This window comes from Podarcis tiliguerta (assembly GCF_965153285.1).
Source record: "Podarcis tiliguerta genome assembly, chromosome: 13".
Lineage (NCBI taxonomy): Eukaryota > Metazoa > Chordata > Lepidosauria > Squamata > Lacertidae > Podarcis > Podarcis tiliguerta.
The window spans coordinates 2,790,704-2,809,294 of record NC_139546.1 but is presented as its reverse complement, the minus strand read 5'-3'; the positions used below and the strand labels follow the sequence as shown (position 1 = coordinate 2,809,294).

Genomic DNA, 18,591 nt, shown 5'->3' with positions numbered 1-18,591 from the left:
CCTCCCCATGTCTTAGTTTAAAAGCCTGGTCAGTAGCTCATTTTATTGGAGGGCCACTTTGAGGAGGGTGGGACAAGTGGGCCCCCAAGAGACAGTAAACCAGTCCCATTGTCAAAGCCACTACTCCCTCTGTGTACGTTGGTGTGGGTTGGCAGCTGGGACTTGGCCAGCTGCTAATACTCAAAGGGCTGGACTTGGCCAGGTAAAGGAAATAATCCACATTGCTATGTCACCTGCCATCTCTTCCTGCAAAACATATCCTCATTAAGTTAAACAGGATACACTTGTCCAAAGTCAGTGTGAACAGGCTTCCACCCCAATGAGACAGTTTCTATTTGTGTAGTCTTTTTGTGTAGAAATTTGATGTTGGACTTTAATAAGTTCCATCTTGTGAAATGAATAATATGGATAATTCCCTGCAAGGGGTTGTTGCAGATGACTGTAGGGTGAGTGATGTCTTCAGCAGCCATGATGATTCAGGAAGGATTCCCTAAAAGGTAGCAAAGATTGACCGTGATTCCTTTAGGAAACTAGATAATGTTCAATAAAAACCAGTTGGCTGGCTGGCAATGGAGGTATCACAGGTAATAATCACATATGCTCCATAAAATGGTATGCTTATTTACCAAGACCGTTCCTGTTCAGAAATAAAACTGGTGAAGCTTTTTGTGACAGGGAAGCAGGGCAGGCACTGGGGGAAAGTGCTCATTCTACATTTCTGCGTGTCAGGCTGCTGTTAAAGGCACAAGAGCAGCACCAAACACACAAACCCCAAATTCTTCTGCATAGACAGGGAAATGCTGCCTGAAATGTCATATTCCCTCTTTCGAACATGCTCAGGTTCAGAGATCTTCAGAGGGGAAGCCTCTGCCCTGCCACCCTCACAGGCACACTCGGTGGGCATGTGGGAGAGGGCCTTCTCAGTGGTGGCTGCTCCCAGACTTTGGAACTCCCTCCCTGGAGAAGACAATGCTCCCTCCTTGCTGTCCTTCCGCTGGCAGGTGAAGACCACCTCGTTCCAACAGGCTGCCGGGAACCAACTGCTTCGAATGAAAGGGCTGGTGCTGTGCTGTTTTTGGTGGATTGTATGGTTTTAATAAAAAAAAATTAATACTGTAGATAGATACACATTTAAGTTGTGTGCATTCAGCTTTACCTGCTTGGCAGAAAATCCTAAATGGCAGGTGTCTGGAGAAAAAAGAATGGCAGTCTCACCTGCCAATATGTTTTGAATGTATGTGCACTCCTTGGAATGTAGCCCCTGCATAAGTCAAGAGTTGCCTGTAATCACAAAAACAATAGTGTACTGTAGAGCCCCCTTGTTCCCAACAGGCTTTTAGGAACGGGCTGCTTCTAATGAAAGGGCCGGTACGCTGCTTTTGTTGTGATTGCCTGTGTTCAAATAGTTTTATATGGTTTTAATTCTGTTACACAGCTCAGGACTTCAATACCTCTGCATACGAACCAACCGGACCCCTGCACTTGTCATCCAAGGCCCATCTGTGTGTGCCCCCTCCACCAGACAGGGGGGGGGATGGCCTTTTCTGTGGTGGCTCCTCATGGTGGACCGCTCTTCCCCGGGCGGCTCGCCTGGTGCCTTTGCTACATCTTAGGCCCCAAGTGAACACATTCCTCTTCCCCCAGGCCTTTCGCCATTGAACAGTCTGGCCTTTTAAATGGGGTGGGGAAGAGTGCTATGGTGATTTCTTGTAATTGCTTTATTGGGTTGTTGTTTTTTTAATTATGAATTACATTTTTAATGTTGCACACCGCCCTGTGATCTTCGCAAGAAGAGCAGTATATATATTGAATTATTAATACTGTAAAGGATGCTTGAAAAATAGTTTCCCACCCACCCCAAACATTTCTTAGCTGATCTTATTTTTAATCAGTACAACCGCCTTCGGCCCCTGTGAGGGGGGGCGGTATAAGAATAAAAACAAGACAATAATAATAGGGAATAATAATACATGATAGTAAGATAATAAGAGATACTTAAAAGTAGGTAAATAAATAAGCAAGCCAGCCAGCGGCTTCTATCCGGTCCTCAGGCAGCGGCGCGCCTCTCTCGCCGGGCTCCGGTTGCTGCTCCGCCTCCTCCTCCTCCTGCTTCCCCGGCCGGCAGTTTCCGGCGCCGGAGGGAGGGCGGCGCTCGGCGTGGGCTCCGTGAGGGCGAAGCGGGGCATGGCGGTGCCCGGCGGCGGGGGCTCGGCCCTGACGGTGACCGTCACCTACGGTGAGAGGGCGGGCGGCCGCGGCGGGGGGAGAGGCCGGGGCTTCGGGCCTAGCGGAGGGAGCCCGGAGGCGAGCGGGGCTGGGCGCGGGGAAGGGGCGGCCTCCCCGCCCGCCCCGGCCCTTGCGCCCCCGGCAGCCGCTCCCTCCCCGCGGATGTCGCCCCGTCGAGGGAGGGAGATGAGAGGGGGGTGGAGGGGGGCGGCACACGCCCACTGCCCCCCCCCCCACAGACGCAGTCGCGCCCCCATCCATCCACCCGTGCAGTTGTGCATTCCTGCATCCATCCCCCCGTGCATTCATTCATACGTGCATCCATCCATGCATTTGTACATCTACGCGTGCTTTCCTCCATACATACATAGCTTGATCCCATTCCTGAACCCCAGGAGGTTCCAAGGCTAGAGTGCCTCAGAGCATGTGTGAATGTGCACAGTATTAGGAACCTATGAGAAGAAGAACTGGCCGATTCTTGCCGATTTCTGGGATGTCACAACATACTTTGGCAGCCAGAGGTGTCATAGATCCTCTGCTGTGATGTCAGTGGGTGCCTGGACAGCTGGGCAACGGATGACTCAGAGAGACCCTAGAGAGACTGAATTTTACCTCTGCAGTGAGCTCAGCAGGGTGACCCTAAGCCAGCTGTTCTTGCCCTCTTCCCAAAATCTGTTTTACAGGGGTGGGGAGAGGATATTGAACTGAATTTAGAGGATTATTTGGAAGTGCCACTGAAATTATATACAAATGGCTCAAGGCATTCAAAGTCATTCTCTTGTATTATCAGCCACTATATATACATGTTTTTTACTAGGAGTAAGGTCAGTAAGAGAACCTCTGCAGCTGATAAATGTGGGTAATGCAAGCAGTGAATTCAGGGATGAGAAGGACGTTCATGGCTCTGCTGGGGTCAGGAATAAAGACTGGCCAGTGGATAACAGTCTTGTAGCAGGGGGAAGATGGCAGTTTGAGGATGCAGGCAGAGACCCCGATGTGGGTTGAGAGGCCTTTGGGTTCACACCAGCCTTCTTTGTCGTGTGCTGGCTGCGGCTGATGGGGGTTGTAGTTCAAAGGCACCAGGATGGCAAAGGCTGAGCCCCTGGGAGTGTACGCTAGGGGCTATCATACTCAGAATAGACCCACTGAAATCAATGGACACCCATTTATTTCAGTGGGCCTACTCTGAGTATGATTATGGTTGAACCTTTCATGTGTGAAGCTTTACCCCATTGCTTTATCTCCATGTTAGGTAAACTTTATTAGTTAAATACTTGCTTGTAAGACTGTAGTTTGCAGCACATACGGGCTGAGCTAAACCCAGTTTGTAATCTGAATATATTTTCATTATGGTATTTTCAGGTAGTGAAAAACACAGTCTTCAGGTTGCTTCTCAAGAAGAAGGCAGTCAGCCAACAGTACGTGATATGGCTCTCTTAATTGAACAAGTAACTGGAGTTCCAATTTCTTTTCAGAAACTGATATATAAAGGTAAGTAACGTTTTTATATTTGCAGCACAATTCTATGCATGGCGACTCAGAATTAGGCTCCACTGAGTTAAATGGGGCTTATTCTCGTGTATATAGGATTACATTCAAAATATCAGTTAGAACTGGTCTTAAATAACCATATACAATCGGGTGAGGATTTATTTTTGCTGAATAGCTATGCTAATTTCATCTCTTTTTTAAAATTGATTCATCCAGAGAACAGATCATGAATCAGTTAAAACTACAAAGTGAGTTTTATTTATCACATGCTGAAGAACGTGCATGTATTGTGAGAGAGAACAATTAATCACCAATATTCATTCTTCTGTTTGTCTTACTAATATATTTGCCCAGGCACTGTGTATTTGAGTCAAGCTTACACAACTTTTGGCTCATCAACCTGAACATGATATTTGGCACACCTCCCCTTTTTTACAGTTTCATGCATTACACAGGAGATATGAAAGGCTTGTTGAGCCCATGATAAAGAGCTATAATGGATGGTGGGCTCTGTTCACATTAATGGGTTACAGTGTGCTGGGTCAGTTTTAATGTTTCAAATTTATTATAGTGCATGTAGTTTGAAAAGGAACATGCTACATTAATTTCTGGGATTCTCGTAACCATTTTAAGGTATTAGGAACCTATGAGAGAAGAATAACTGGCTGCTGCCAATTGTTGAATTTTACTTTATTTTATTTTATTAAACTGAGTATCAAAGAAACGCTAAAAATGATTTCATTTGTCTTCTGTTTCTGTTTTGTTTTGAAAAAGTTTTGTTTTGTGCTTTCCTTTTAAAGAGAACTAAGCTGGATATTTTATCAAATAAATAGAGCCTCTTAAAAATTATGTTTAATGTTTAGAATGAGTACAGTCTGTTCCAGTATAAGCAGCTGATTCTCTGTGATGTCACAATATACTTTGGCAGTCAGAGGTGTCATAGCTCCTCTGCTGTGATGTCAGTGGGTGCTTGGACAGCTGGACAACTGACTCAGAGAGATCGCAAAGACCTTCGAATGTGAATTTTGAAATCTATGAACAACTGTTGTTATGTCATTAAGGTGTGCCATAGGCTTCCAAGTGATACTTTGTATCAATATCAGCAACGGAGCATTTTTGGAGCCTTTTATGTTAATCAGGTGATGCTTTCAGCTTTATGCTGGTATAGGCGTATAAAAGGTATGCAAGTTGTTCCATATTTGTAAATGAACGTAAAACTGACTCTTCATTTTGTTTGCTGAAGTTTCCCAAATAAATTTGTAGGTTTCTTTGTTTTTCCTCCTAGGAAAATCCCTGAAAGAAATGGAACAGCCTTTGGCAACATTTGGAGTTAAAAACGGTTGTAAAGTCATGCTGATTGGAAAAAGGGTAACTTTCATTTTATGAAGGCTGTCTCTCTCTCTTCCTCCACACATAGAAACACACATGGATGAACATGTATCGTTGAGCTTCCTAATATGAGAAGTCATATTCCCCCCCCCCCTTGGTATTCAATTTGCTCACTTGCTATTTCTTCTCAAGCGCAGAGCACTTTCTCCTTGCTCTCCAGTAAGGAAAACTGACTATGCTTTTGTTTCCCCGTTTTTTCACTTTTGGAGGAGGTAGTTTTATCCACTATTTGCACTGCGTCTTGCACAAGCATGAGCAGATGATGTCTCTCCATGCAGCACTGCAATGTGTTACAGGATGAGAGGTGGTAAACAAGGAAGGCTGCAGCACATAAACCCTAGTGGATCACAAAAATATTTTGAAAAGGAGCTTGCGCAAGCAGATGAACCTCTCTAGATTTAGTGTCAGCTATCCTGCAATACTCTTCCACTAATTTAGAAGCAGCTCTTCCACTCAAGCCCCTGATTTTAGTGGGACTTAGTGCCAAACTTGCTGTGGATTCTTTCCCCTTCTTCTAATGTCTTTTCTGCCTTCTGTCCTCTCTGTTCTTCCCATGTTGCTCTTTTTCTGTTCTGTTTATCTTAAAATGTATTATTTTGCCTTTAAAAAAACCATTCACAAGGCAGTATGCAAAACATCTTCAAATAATGGAGCATTAATTAACCAATAAACTTGTTCTACTGTACTTGTTCATACTCAATAAACTCTCTGTTCTCTACTGAAATATTTATATGCCTTGCATATCTGTGATAACTTCTCAAACAGAACTGGAAGGAACCCAAATCATCTACATTGGGGTGGGGAACCTGTGCCCCCCCTCCCCTTGATGTTGTTAGAGTACAACTCATATCATATTTGAACATTGGCCAGGCTGGCTGGAGCTGATTGAGTCCAGCAACATCTGGGAGACCACATATTCTTTACCCCTGATCTAAATAAACTTGCTTTTTGAAAAGGAACCCCTCCTTTTCCTAACGACGCAATTTAAAATACGTGCATCTTCCAAAATCTCAACCGTAGCTGCATGTTACTGCTTTGGATACTGTTTTCTTTTGCCGAAGAACATAAAATAATAACTTCTAGGTACATATTAGTATTTGCCAACAGCAGTAACCATCTTTACTTAGTTGCACATCCATTGAAATAGTGAGTCTATTGATTTTTTTAAAAAAACAACACCAAGAAAATTGATAACTGTTAGAAGTAGAGAGAAGCAAGAGGTGCTGAATGGAGTAATAGCAAGCTTCTAAATCTTTGTTAATGTATGCTAAAATAAATGTATCATAAATGTTAGGATTGATGTAAACCTGTGCCATCTTGTTCTAAATTACCCAGAATAGTCCAGAAGAAGAGACTGAATTAAAGAAATTGAAAGATTTGGAGAAATCTGTGGAACAAATAGCAAAAAAAATAGAAGATGTTAATAAAGAGCTTGGAGGTATTCAAAAAGTAAGTTGATTTCTTATTTCAATATTTTACCTAGCTTTATAATTTTTAATTGTTGATACTATATTTCCTAATTTAAATGAATTTACCTCAAAAGATCGGTCACCTATCTTGATATTTATGCCTCTTCTAGAAAAATTCTCTAGCTATTTCTTGACTCCTCTTTAAATCATTTAAAATAATAAAGGGTGTATAATAGTATTTTGGAAGGACGCAGGTGGCGCTGTGGGTAAAACCTCAGCGCCTAGGACTTGCCAATCGTCAGGTCGGCAGTTCGAATCCCCGCGGCGGGGTGAGCTCCCGTTGCTCGGTCCCAGCGCCTGCCAACCTAGCAGTTCAAAAGCACCCCCGGGTGCAAGTAGATAAATAGGGACCGCTTACCAGCGGGAAGGTAAATGGCGTTCCGTGTGCTGCGCTGGCTTGCCAGATGCAGCTTGTCACGCTGGCCACGTGACCCGGAAGTGTCTGCGGACAGCGCTGGCCCCCGGCCTATTAAGCGAGATGGGCGCGCAACCCCAGAGTCGGACACGACTGGCCCGTACGGGCAGGGGTACCTTTACCTTTACCTAATAGTATTTTGATAAACAACATGATATTATCTAGATAAGATGTCTTCGGGTATGCTATGAGTAAATTTTTATGAGAAATTACAATTTCCATACAGGGATTTCTAGCAAAGAATCTTCAAACTGAAGCTCTTAACCAGTTGGACAAGCGGATCAAGGGAACTGCTGAACAGTTTATGAAGATTCTGGAACAAATTGATGCCATTGTGAGTAAACAATTATAGCAATAAGCTGTTGATCTCTGAAAGAACATTTAGTTGTACTTTCAAGTAATATTGGCTTCGGAATAGTAGGCTTTCCTAGTCACTTAGTAGACACCAAATTAATGGCTTTTTAGGGCTTTTTTTATGAACCCGTAGTTTCCCCACTGTTAAATAGGTATCTCTGTTACACTACCCATTTTCTGTAACACAAAAACAATAGTTCCATATACACATTCTGCATAAGGCATCCTATTATCATTTATCAAATTATTCACTGTATTCAGTTTACTAAGGCTCCCACTCCAGAAAAGTGATACGGCCGTCCCCCCACTCATGCAGGGGTTTGTGCATAAGTGAAATCACGTCAAGTGGGGAGCACCTTCTAAAAAGCCTCTAAATGCCTGTTTCCCCCTACTCTCCAGCTCTCCACACAACTCTCTCTCTCTTCAGCTAGTTGAAGTTCTGGGGCCGGCTGGAGGACGCGGGGGACAGCAGTGGCTGCTACACTGCCCCATGTGTCAGCTGTTAGGTGGGGAGGCTGAGCAGCCTAAACAAAGCCGCACTGCACCTCAGGTCTCTTTGGGGCTTCCTCTGCCCTCACTGACGTCCTCTTCAGGCTCTGGAGAGGGCCTCCTTACGAGCCACGAGGACTTTCTAGCTCTCTCCCACCATTTCCTTGTATGATTCTATTTATTTATTTTATTGCGCTGCACATATGCACAGTTGTGCGCGAGTAGAACAGGCGTAAGTGGGGGTAAGCCTGTATACATACAGTTGCCCTCGTGCATCAGAGGCATTTTGAACAGCAGTTTCCCTTTCCACTAACTGGGAAGATGGTACCAGAACTCTGGAAAGGAAGCAGGAATAAGCACCTTCCAAAGCTGTGTAGATGAGCTGCTACTGTTCTAAAGAAAAATAGCTTTCTTGCACGTTTGGAACTTCTCGTGTACTCCTCCAGACGAGCGCCCCAAACTTACAAATTCAAATGCCATTTGTCCTCATAGAAGCAGAACATTTTCTTCTACATATGTTTAACGTTTTGCTCACAAATGGCAGAAAAGACAAAGAAAAGTGAATCCTGTTTTTATTTATTTATTTTTTTAAAAAAACTTTTTAAAAGTTGGAAGGCCCGTTTCATGCACAGTGATTTCCCCACACCAATATTGCTTCTCTGGAGGAAAAAGTGTTTGCATTGTGTTTAACGTAACATCACAATTGGCAGAATGTGTCTGTTTCACCAAAGGTATACATGATAGAAGTCTGCAGTGCATCACAGCTTCTTACCATGTACACATGCAGCAAAATAGGTACATAACATGTTCCTCATGAGTGTATCTGCTCTTTCTTGCACAGAAATAATAACTGAGTCTTAAGCTGTTATACTATAATGTGAGAGGTTTTCTTCTGCTAAGCTTGTGGGATTCTGGGTCCATTTGAAGTACAGCCTGTTACACTGGCTCGGGCTTCAGTAGCTTTAAGAGAACTAGGTTTTTGTCAATGTATTGTAGGTTAGGAAGACTTAATACATAGCGAGGTTCAATATCCATCTGTAACTACAAAATCAGATTCAGGTTTTCATTTATTACAGTATGCATGCTAAATATTAGCTCTTTTTGTCCACAAAGAAATTGCGAGATACTTTCCTATAACTAGTTATTTTTTACAAAACATTTGTAAAATGTTCCTAGACAGCTTACAAGTAGATCAAATGTTTAAATGCCAAAACTTCCATTTCTTTTATCATTTCTTAGAATACATATTTTAGAACCTTATTTATAGATTGCAAATCATTCATTCCTTTAGGTATTCAGCTAATTTTTATTCAGAGTAGACCCATTGCAATTCATGGATCTTAGTCTTATTCATTAATTTCAATGGGTCTTCTCTGAATAAAACTTATCTGAATACCACACTGAAAGTCCTGATTAATTACATTCTAGCTTCAACAGAGCTAGGAGAATGAGATCAAACACTTTTGTGTTAATAGCCAGTCATTCTGTTCCTCGTTTATACTTGAAGAACTTGTTTAAACATGCATTAATAACTTTAGAAAAATGAATTGATGTGCTTATGCAACTTCATTAGCTAGACTTTGCAGATACAAGGGGGTGTCTGTAAGACTGCTAAAATAAAGATGCACATTTAAATAATTATATAACTGGTTTTTGTGAGCTTTTCAAAATATTTTGGAGATGAAAATACTAGTTTTGTAACCTTTAAAAACCTATTTTCTCTTTCAAATATTGGACTAATTTATGTTCTGACCATTGAATAACTAAACCTAGAGATGTTATAAATTTATTACTTAGTTAACTAAATATCCATTCATCTTTTTTCTTCCAAAAGAACTCAGTGCAGCAAACATCAAAATATTAAAAAAGAATAAAAACATATTTGAGATATTGTAAAGCTAATTAGGAACCAGCTAAAAAACATTTCAAAGCACTTACAGCATCGAAAATCTTTAAGAGAGGGTAATGTGGGTTTTCCATAAAATTTTGAACTGGAAAATCTCTGAAAAAGTTACTGCTCAACAGAAAGGGATGTGACTTAGTATTTTTATTTGACTTACATTGGTTAAAAAAACGCCTTTAAAAAGTAATGCTGATTTTACATGCTGTGTAAAATCTGAAAAGTTTTTCCAGTAGCCTAAAGTAGTTGAAGTATGTGCTTAATCTGTACTTGGTGCAATTCAAAAAGATCAAATTCTTCACTTGGAAATGACTGTTTTAAGAAGGCATAGACCTTGGGAGTTACATAATGTAGTGTTTACCATAATAATTAATAATGCAGAGTTGTATGGAAGGGCACAAACTGGAAGATGAAATTGAAGTCCAAACAGATGAACCCATCCCAACATTTTAATATTTCATTATCACTAATGTAGCAATCCTCTTCGTCACTACAATAGTTCTGTGATGTAGGCTAGTTATTCCCACTGTAAGATGGAGAACTGAGATTGACTTGCCTACAAACCATCCAGGGAGCCAGGCCTGAGTGAAAAAGGATTGAACTCTGGTCCAAGTCCAAAATATCTGTTGGACCACACTGGCCAATATGGATCATAAGAAGGTTCTACAACAACTATGTGAGATACAGCCTGATACAGATCAGGGAGAAAATGCCTTTCTACCCCTAAAAAAGCAGTGACCATAAAACGATAATTATAAAAGCAACAAAATCCCGGAAAAAAAAGCAACAGGGACAGCACACTGAGAATAGATAACACATTCAAGAATGCCTTACTGAAAAATTCATTAGAATAATATTGTTGCTAATTGAAGCCTGAAGATAAAGTGATCTGGCCTGATTTCTCAAGGCAGAGACTAGTTTCATAGCTTGGCCACAACCACCAAGATGCACCTCTGATGGCAGTGAGATGCAGAACCTCATTTGGAGACTGAAGTGTGCAGACAGGTTCATATGGGTAGAGGGAGGTTCTTTAGATATCAAAGTCCCAAACCAGCTCTGAATCGAAATAGCCCATCTGAAAACATTCCAAATGAACAATGAACCAGGCTCCCTCTGCAAGATGTTGCTCTCACCAAGCCCTTAAATTGCAGCTGGTGACAGGCTCTTGCACAAGCACCCCAAGCATTAAATTATATTTATTGATGAACTTTATTTTAATTGAATATTCAAATGTTATTGTAACTCAAGGTGTATTGCTAACTTCACCTCTTAAAACCTTGAATAGTTGGACAACGTATTCCTGGAGAGGAGACGTAAGCTGACTTAAGGTAAAAAGGAAAGATGGTGAGATTTGATTTGAATGTTACTGTAATGTTTTTCTCACACCACCAACTCGGAGTTGGTGACGTTAAGATCTGTTTGGTGCTGTGATCCTGTGTTTGCCAGTTGCCTAGTGAATATGAGCTTTCAAAACACAGTCTTGGGGATCTTGTTGAGTGTTCACAACCAGGGCTATTTCTGAGCGGATTCCTTAAGTAACTGATGTGAAGCCTGTAGCTATGACAAAATTACAAACGTCATGTTCCAATCATATATATTATCTATATAGAAGAGGCATAAGTCTCCTTCTTTGGAGGTCTTTAAGCAGAGGCTTGACAACCATATGTCAGGAGTGCTCTGATGGTATTTCCTGCTTGGCAGGGGGTTGGACTCGATGGCCCTTGTGGTCTCTTCCAACTCTATGATTCTATGATTCTATAAGGTCACCTTCAAATATTCTTGGACCAGCTCTCATCAGCTCCTGTAAGCATAGCCAATGGTCAGGGAGTTTCTTTATTAATTGAATTTATATCCCACCCTTCCTTCCAGAGGAGCCCAGAGTTGTAGTCGGACAACATTTAGTGTGCCACAGGTTCCCCACCCATGGTTCAATACTGACATGACAATTTGTTCCTCCCTATCATTTTTAACAAGTTTCCCTTGGTTCCCTGTAATGTACTTTTGAATTATCTGTGACAATTAAGTGAGCTTCTTGTATTACTTTGGAAATTCTTAATTGCGTTTTCCTCTTGCTCGGCACAGTGTTCCCTGCAAAATGCAGGCCTTCCTCTTACAGAAGGTAAATTGTGTTTTAGAACTCTCCACTGAGGGAAACGTTTAACCTAACTAACACAGTCCCTATTTTCGGAATAGAATAAACTTGCCATAACACCATTTAGGTGGTTGGTTCAGAGGATACTTCTTGTCTGATGTATTGGTGGCTAAGAGTATGAGCCAGGAAATCACTGGTTCAAGTCTAGCCTCAGTCACAAAGTCACCAGGTGGACTTGGGCATGGAAGTGTCTCAGCTGTAGCCTCCATCAGCAGTATGGGATGATAGTACTCTAGGACATTGTATTGAGCACTTGAGAATCCTTTATATTTATCTATTTTATTTAAGGGCTGTATAACCTGCCCTTCAACAGGCTCCCAGGGTCTCTTACAAAAAGTTGGAATTACAGTGGCTGATATTCAATGTTCATTATACTCAGAGTAGACTCATTGAAATTAGTGAACTTTCCATTTCAGTGTGCCTGTTCTTAGTATGTTTAAACATTAAATACCACCCAAGAATTTTAAAACAACCACTTTGAAATAACCACAGTATGAAAGAGCTTTGTTATTTAAGTAATCTTTGTGCCCAAATACATTTGTGCAGGCAGTAGATTTTTCACCATATCAGTCTAATTTGGCAGACAGAAGTGTCCTCTGAACCATTTTGTTCCACTGGGATAATACATCAATCCTTCTCCAAGTTCATAATTTTATGTCTCTTGCTTATCAATAGTATCTACCGTATATATACTGTGCACTAATAATTCTGTGCCAAGATAATTCTCATAATTCTGTGCCAAGATAATTCTCATAATTCTGTGCCAAGATAATTCTCATAATTCTGTGCCAAGAAATCTGGGACCTGCATATATTTTAATATTTTTTTAATACCTTGTTTTTCATAATTCTGCTTTTTCCAGTTATGTGGTAGGTTAAGAACTATGCTTGCCCGTGATGCCTTGTGCTGACAGCTAAAAATCCATCCCAGTCCATCCTCTGATTTAGGTTTCAAAGTGTGCGGGTCATTTTCTCCATTCTTCACAATATTGGAGGCTAGCAGTATTTAGCGGAGAAGGACAGCTGAGAATTTAATGCCGGGTGAAAATGTTCAAGTTGGTCAGGCATAATTGTAATATATATGTATGTGTGTATGTATGTATAGGCGATCGTTGTTGAAAACCTGTGTAGCATAGATTTTAAATCCCAAATGAAAGGTCAATATTTCATCCATATTTGTTCATTCTGAAAAGTTGTTATTTAAAAAGGAACTCTCTGTGGAAATTACTGTGATGTGTCTGCACCATGATTTCTATAATTAGCTAACATTTCTGGGCCCATAACTGGGCTTAAGCAAAACTAAGGTGACACTAGTGTCAGCTTATATTCAAAAGAACCCTGTGTTTAGAGTTAAATGGTTATGGAAGCGGCATTCAAAATTAGCTTGTAAATGACAAGGAGGACCTTTTTTGCATTTGAAATATATAGATTCAGGAGAGAAAGATTTAACACAAGAGTATCCAGGGTGCAATGAACACAATTTGGGTGTATAATAAATGGGTTGGATAGTTTTAGGGTCCGCCTACAGAATAAATTCAGGAGAAGGCACACTCCTCTGTCAAGTATAACCAAGAGCCTCACATGTGGACCTGAATTCCACTTTCATAGCACTTTGTGTTGCTTGATGAGGGACTTGTGTGAAGAGGAACTTTGCATTCTGGTTTTTTGTTTGTCTGTTCTTTTGAAGGCTAGGTGGCAGCAGCTTCCGGTGGAAATGTTAAGAGCTCTAGTATCTATTGTAACTGAGTCTTTCATTTTGGTAAGGCTGCTTTGCAGATGCTATAACTGTTCAAATGGCCTAGGATTGCACATAACTTGTGAGAAGACACACAAAGTCATATCTATCTGCTCTGCAGATAGTGGGGAGGTGGGGAACGGGATCCAGCTGGCAGACAAGATAATCATCCCCTCAACAGGCCAACTTTGACAGGTGGACAGTGCTACCCACTTGTCAGTTTCCTGACACCACAGTGGAATCATGTGTCCATTTTTTGACCACTGCAAAGCATTTTGCCAGTGCCACAATCAGCTGGTTATCAAAACTTGTGAAGGCAGATGTGTGCCAAAGTGCATGACCTGGTTTCAGGTTCTTGCGAAGCCCCTTGCACATCACTTTGTAGGTAAGGTCAGTGCTGCTGCGTCACCTACATGGAAAGACCTGGTGGGTTCTCCATGGCTGGTGTACAGAGTTGCTAGGCATGCAGCAAGTATAAACTAGCAGTGCCATTGGACTGAGTATCTAATGAATTTAGATTATATAGGTGATTGGTTCTGTTTAGGCTGTCATTAGAATTGTGCATATACCTACTGAGGTACCTATTGCAAGAACTATATTTGGACATACAACTTTATATATTGCTTTTATAATTAGACACCATCCATTTTGTTTTGCCACAGACTCTCCCAGAAAACTTCAGTGACTGTAAACAGAAAAAGAAGGGGCTAGTGAAAAAAGTTCAGGTAAGTCCTGTACCAAGAGTAACTGTGTTCATCTGATTAGGAAGTGGAACTTCCAAGTTTCTTGAAAAATCACGTGACCTCTGTTAAAATCTCAAAAACAAAACTCCAAACTTTCAATCATTTGATATGCATATAGACAATCTCATTAAGAAACAGAGAAATAATTTAAAAAAGCAAATAAGTATGTACATATTTGTATCAAGAAGTGAAGAAAAAACAAGCATCGCCCTCGCTATGTGTTTATTACCATTTGTATTGGTTACATTTCCCATGCAGGACCTTGGAAATGCACTTTAAATTTCAGAAAATATAAACAAAATAGTAGTCCAGAACAGCATGCAGTTTGACAAAAGCACCTAGAAGTCACATTGCTCATCAGTCTCAGGCTCTCTCCACTCCTCAGAGGAGCATTCGGTAGTTGAACACCTGATCATCTCTTTTTTCCCCCTTGCAGACTTTCTTGTAGATAGCAAACATTTATACAGTGGCACCCCGCAAGACGAATGCCTCGCAAGACGGAAAACCCGCTAGACAAAAGGGTTTTCCGTTTTTCGATGCGCTTCGCAGGATGGATTTCCCTATGGGCTTGCTTCGCAAGACGAAAATGTCTTGCGTGTCTTGAGATTTTTTTTCGCTCCCCACCCCCTTTTTCTAAGCCGCTAAACCGCTAATAGCCTTTTAACAGCTAATCCGCTAATCCCTTAAGCCTTTAATAGCCGCTAATAGCGCTAAGCCGCTAAGCCGCTAATAGGGTTGCTTCGCAAGACGAAAAAACCTCTAGACGAAGAGACTCGCGGAACGAATTAATTTCGTCTTGCGAGGCACCACTGTATTTGAATAGCTGAATGGCAACAATTTCATGGATTCCCAGTGTTAATCTACTGGTTCCTAAGTAGTCAAACTATTGCTTGCAAACTGGGAATGAGCCTTGGGAATGCATGTGTTCCCTTTCTGGTGTGTCTTAACCCTTCCTGTTCCTGTTTCTTTAACTGTGGTTTTGCATTACATTTGCACCATTGCCTAATTTTGGTAAACACTAATCATGCTCCCTCTCAACTGTGATTTAGAAGCCCACTATCAGTTTGAACTCTTGGTCAAGATGGAAACCATGATTTTCAGATGTAAAACTATGGTTAAGAAGAACAGGAAGGGTGGGTTCAATTCAAATTAAAGAGGGTAAAGAAAGCTAGAAGGAGGGAGACCCTTTCCTCAGGCTGGCTTCCAAATCGCAAACTGGTTATTGCTACACCAGATCTTAGGTATGTTTTATAGAAAAAGTTACTTGTGCCTATAATTCATAAACAAAGTTGTTCTTGCTGTCTTTCCTATATAAAAAAAATTACTATGCTTGGTTTTTAGATACCCTATTGCATTAAGCCTCATTGTCCTTAATTTTGCTTTTAGGGTTTCCTTGCACAGTGTGATACAGTGGAAGGCAGTATTGGTCAAGAAATTGATAAACTGCAGTTGAAGAACATGGCCCTGGCAGAATGAGGCATTATTTTAAGTAACTAGGAGAAATAATTGCTCTGTGAGCAAGAAGAAGAGTTTGCTCTTGATTTTGGAGCACCTGTTTAGTATTCAAAATTTTATTTTAAGCAGAGTCCAGTAATCCTGTTGCATGTTGACCATTGCTTACTGGTTGTCACGTGTTCTGCTTAGATGTAAAGCTCTTCTTTCCAAAAAATAATACAACACATTCTGCTGTTTTTCTTGACTATATTTCAAAACATGCCTTTGTGTGATCATATTTGTTTCAGCTAAACTACATGTTGCTTTCCTTCATTAATCGTTCAGAGCAACTACTGTAACTATGATGCTGTTAAGTAAAATTGTATGTGTTCTCAGATGTAGGAAAGATTTAACCACCTGAGGTTTTATCTGTCTTACTTTCAAGATGCCTAAATTTGAATGTACTGTAAGATGTATTGTGCTTTTAACTAGTGGCTGAACATCGATAAGGTCCTTGATGGTCATTTTTACATATTTGTGATATATTGTGTATATGTTTTGTGTTCTCTTTGGGTAGTGGAGGACATTCTGGAGCAGGAAATTCCCATCAGACTTCCTGTCTCCTACGGTGGGGGAGGGGGGCAGAGTTAGTCACACGAATGATGAATGTGGCACAACAGCCTCACAAGAGTTTGGCCTACGCCAGCTACTTGGCTAGCCGCATGCTTCTCAGTTGTGGAGGCTGCTGAGCAAAACATTGATTCCCCTGTGCAGCCGCTCCCACCCCACCTATCCCAGAGTCTCTTCTCCATACAGCTAGCAAAGGCATGAAAATACAACAAAACCAAATCATGAGGAGAATGATGGGTCCTGTAGTGCCTAGGTGCTTCACTTGCCTAGGGTGGTGAGGATAATGTGTACTGTTGTGTCAGTTTTACACATAGCTACCCACAGGAAGTCTCAGCAACATGCAGGCAAGCAGCTTGTGTGCCTGGTCAGTGCAGGGAGGAAGCAACATAAGCAGCAACTGCTCAGGATGACCCCCTCCGCTCTCTGATGGTATCCATCGGAAAGGTTATGGTGGGGGGGGGGTCCCTTCTAATGCCCTCCAGCTGCTGGGCACCACAGGGGTCCACACCTTGACCACAAAGTGCACAAGCCTGCAAAAATTCAGTTAGAGGGAAGAGGGTGTGATTGCTGGTGGTTGCTTTCCTGCTGCATTAAGATGACAGACGGTGCTTTTCTTAACATTGCATGCTGCTGAATCAGGCTAAGCTAAGCAGCAGCAGCAGGGGGCTGAGAACATTGGTGTAAGCAAAAAGTGGCAAGTTGTCTCACCTGCTTCTCACCCACCTCTCTGTAAGGAGATGAGGAAGCCCTTTCCGTAATGTAATCTGGTGTAACCTCTTACAAGCAAGGAGGAGGGAGAGCTCTCTGGGAAGAAGCTCAGAGAACCAGAGTCTATGTCTACCTCTTTCATTTGCCCCAGAGAATTTCCAAGCCCTGCTGCTCAAAGCAGTTATGAAGCCTAGAGGCGGCAAGTAGATGTTTGCAAGCGAGGGGAAGCCTGCGAAGGAATTTCTAGCTGGAACTCTGTGAATCTCAAATGATTAGCATTTGAATATTCAAATGAATAGCAAATCAACTCAGGAATGATCATGTTATACTACCTACCCAAGAGCCGTACGGAGACCTTTCCTTCCAAGAAAGGAAAGGGGTTGCAAGGGACTGAACAAATGAATTTGCCCTCTGCAAATTCCATGAGGCTTCTGCCATCTGTAATGTCCTCAGCAGCGTACTCTTCTTTTCACCAAGGCCTTAAATGTGGACGTACAAGTTCTTTCAGTTCTCCACCAGAGCAATGGGCTGAGTTGTCATACTCAGATACAAGTTTCAGCTCAGAAAGTTGGTCCAGTAGTCCAGGCTTCAACTAAATTCAAAGTAGCCACCCCCTCCCCCTTGCTGCCACTTGAGGAAAATCTTAAAAGATATAAAAACAAAAGATTAAAAGTTGTGCCTTCTACAGTACTTCAGTCTTACAACATCTTACTCAAATTAAAGTGGCCAAAGAGGGGGTGGCATTAGCAGCAGCAGCAGCAGTCTCCAGTCGCAAAGTGTTGGTCACACTCCTGGGGTCAGGGGCAGTAGCAAATGGCAGGCTGTCACCAAAGGGAAAAGGATGTTGACAAAATTCTATCTGGTATAAGACTAGCATATTCCAGAGACTATCGGGTAAGGAAATGGTAAACAGCAGATGTGTGCTTGATTTCCCCTCCCTTCCCCCTGGTTTGCTGGAGCTTCCTTCTCTCAGGACAGAGCTACCAGGGAAATATACCTGCTGCTAGCTGTTATCTCATTTCATGAACATCAGGGTGAGAGAACCAGTACCATCCAAAGAGAACTTCTTTGGCATTTTATATATTTTACAATGCGAAAAAATATGGAAACTGGAGAGCCATTCTGGATCTCAAAACTCTTGAATAAACATCTAAATTGTAAGTGGAAACTTTTGAGATCTGTAACACACACACTCAAAGCAAACAACTTTCTGGTCTCCACACTTCTTACAATGGCCAACTCCACATGCCTGTTCTCCCATGTTCCTATGGCTTCAAAACACATTTTTGAAACAAAGCTGTGCTTCAGCCTTGGCTCCACCCAGAGACTGTTCACCAAGATCATGGTGTCAGCTGCAGCAAACCTCTGACTCCACTACCTGGAAGATACTATCAGATCTTAAGAGTGTGGGGACTGTGAGACAAGTGTGCAGTGTCTCCAAAGCCATGGTTTCCTTA

General features: G+C 41.8%; 1 protein-coding gene and 1 long non-coding RNA gene across 5 annotated transcripts; one reads left to right on the top strand and one right to left on the bottom strand.

Moving 5' to 3' along the window:
- Positions 1-345: 345 nt before the first annotated feature.
- LOC310661686 lies at positions 346-2,715 on the bottom strand. The gene is made up of 2 exons (XR_014504062.1): positions 2,590-2,715; positions 346-490 (listed from the first exon to the last, which is right to left on the bottom strand). It is a non-coding gene; the product is annotated as an uncharacterized lncRNA (long non-coding RNA).
- BAG1 (BAG cochaperone 1) lies at positions 2,119-18,302 on the top strand. Of its 4 annotated transcripts, XR_014503993.1 has the most exons (8): positions 2,123-2,236; positions 3,589-3,717; positions 5,003-5,085; positions 6,442-6,555; positions 7,217-7,324; positions 11,019-11,061; positions 14,282-14,344; positions 15,749-18,302. XR_014503993.1 is itself a non-coding variant. In XM_083408032.1 (7 exons), exons 1-7 carry the CDS (start codon positions 2,185-2,187, stop codon positions 15,836-15,838), a joined length of 639 nt encoding a protein of 212 aa, XP_083264158.1. In that variant the 5' UTR covers positions 2,119-2,184; the 3' UTR covers positions 15,839-18,302. The 4 variants fall into 4 exon arrangements, 3 of the variants coding, with proteins under 3 accessions (XP_083264158.1, XP_083264160.1, XP_083264159.1); XM_083408032.1 differs by lacking the exon at positions 11,019-11,061 and having other exon boundaries at positions 2,119-2,236; XM_083408034.1 differs by lacking the exons at positions 2,123-2,236; positions 11,019-11,061 and adding an exon at positions 2,837-3,050.
- Positions 18,303-18,591: the final 289 nt, after the last annotated feature.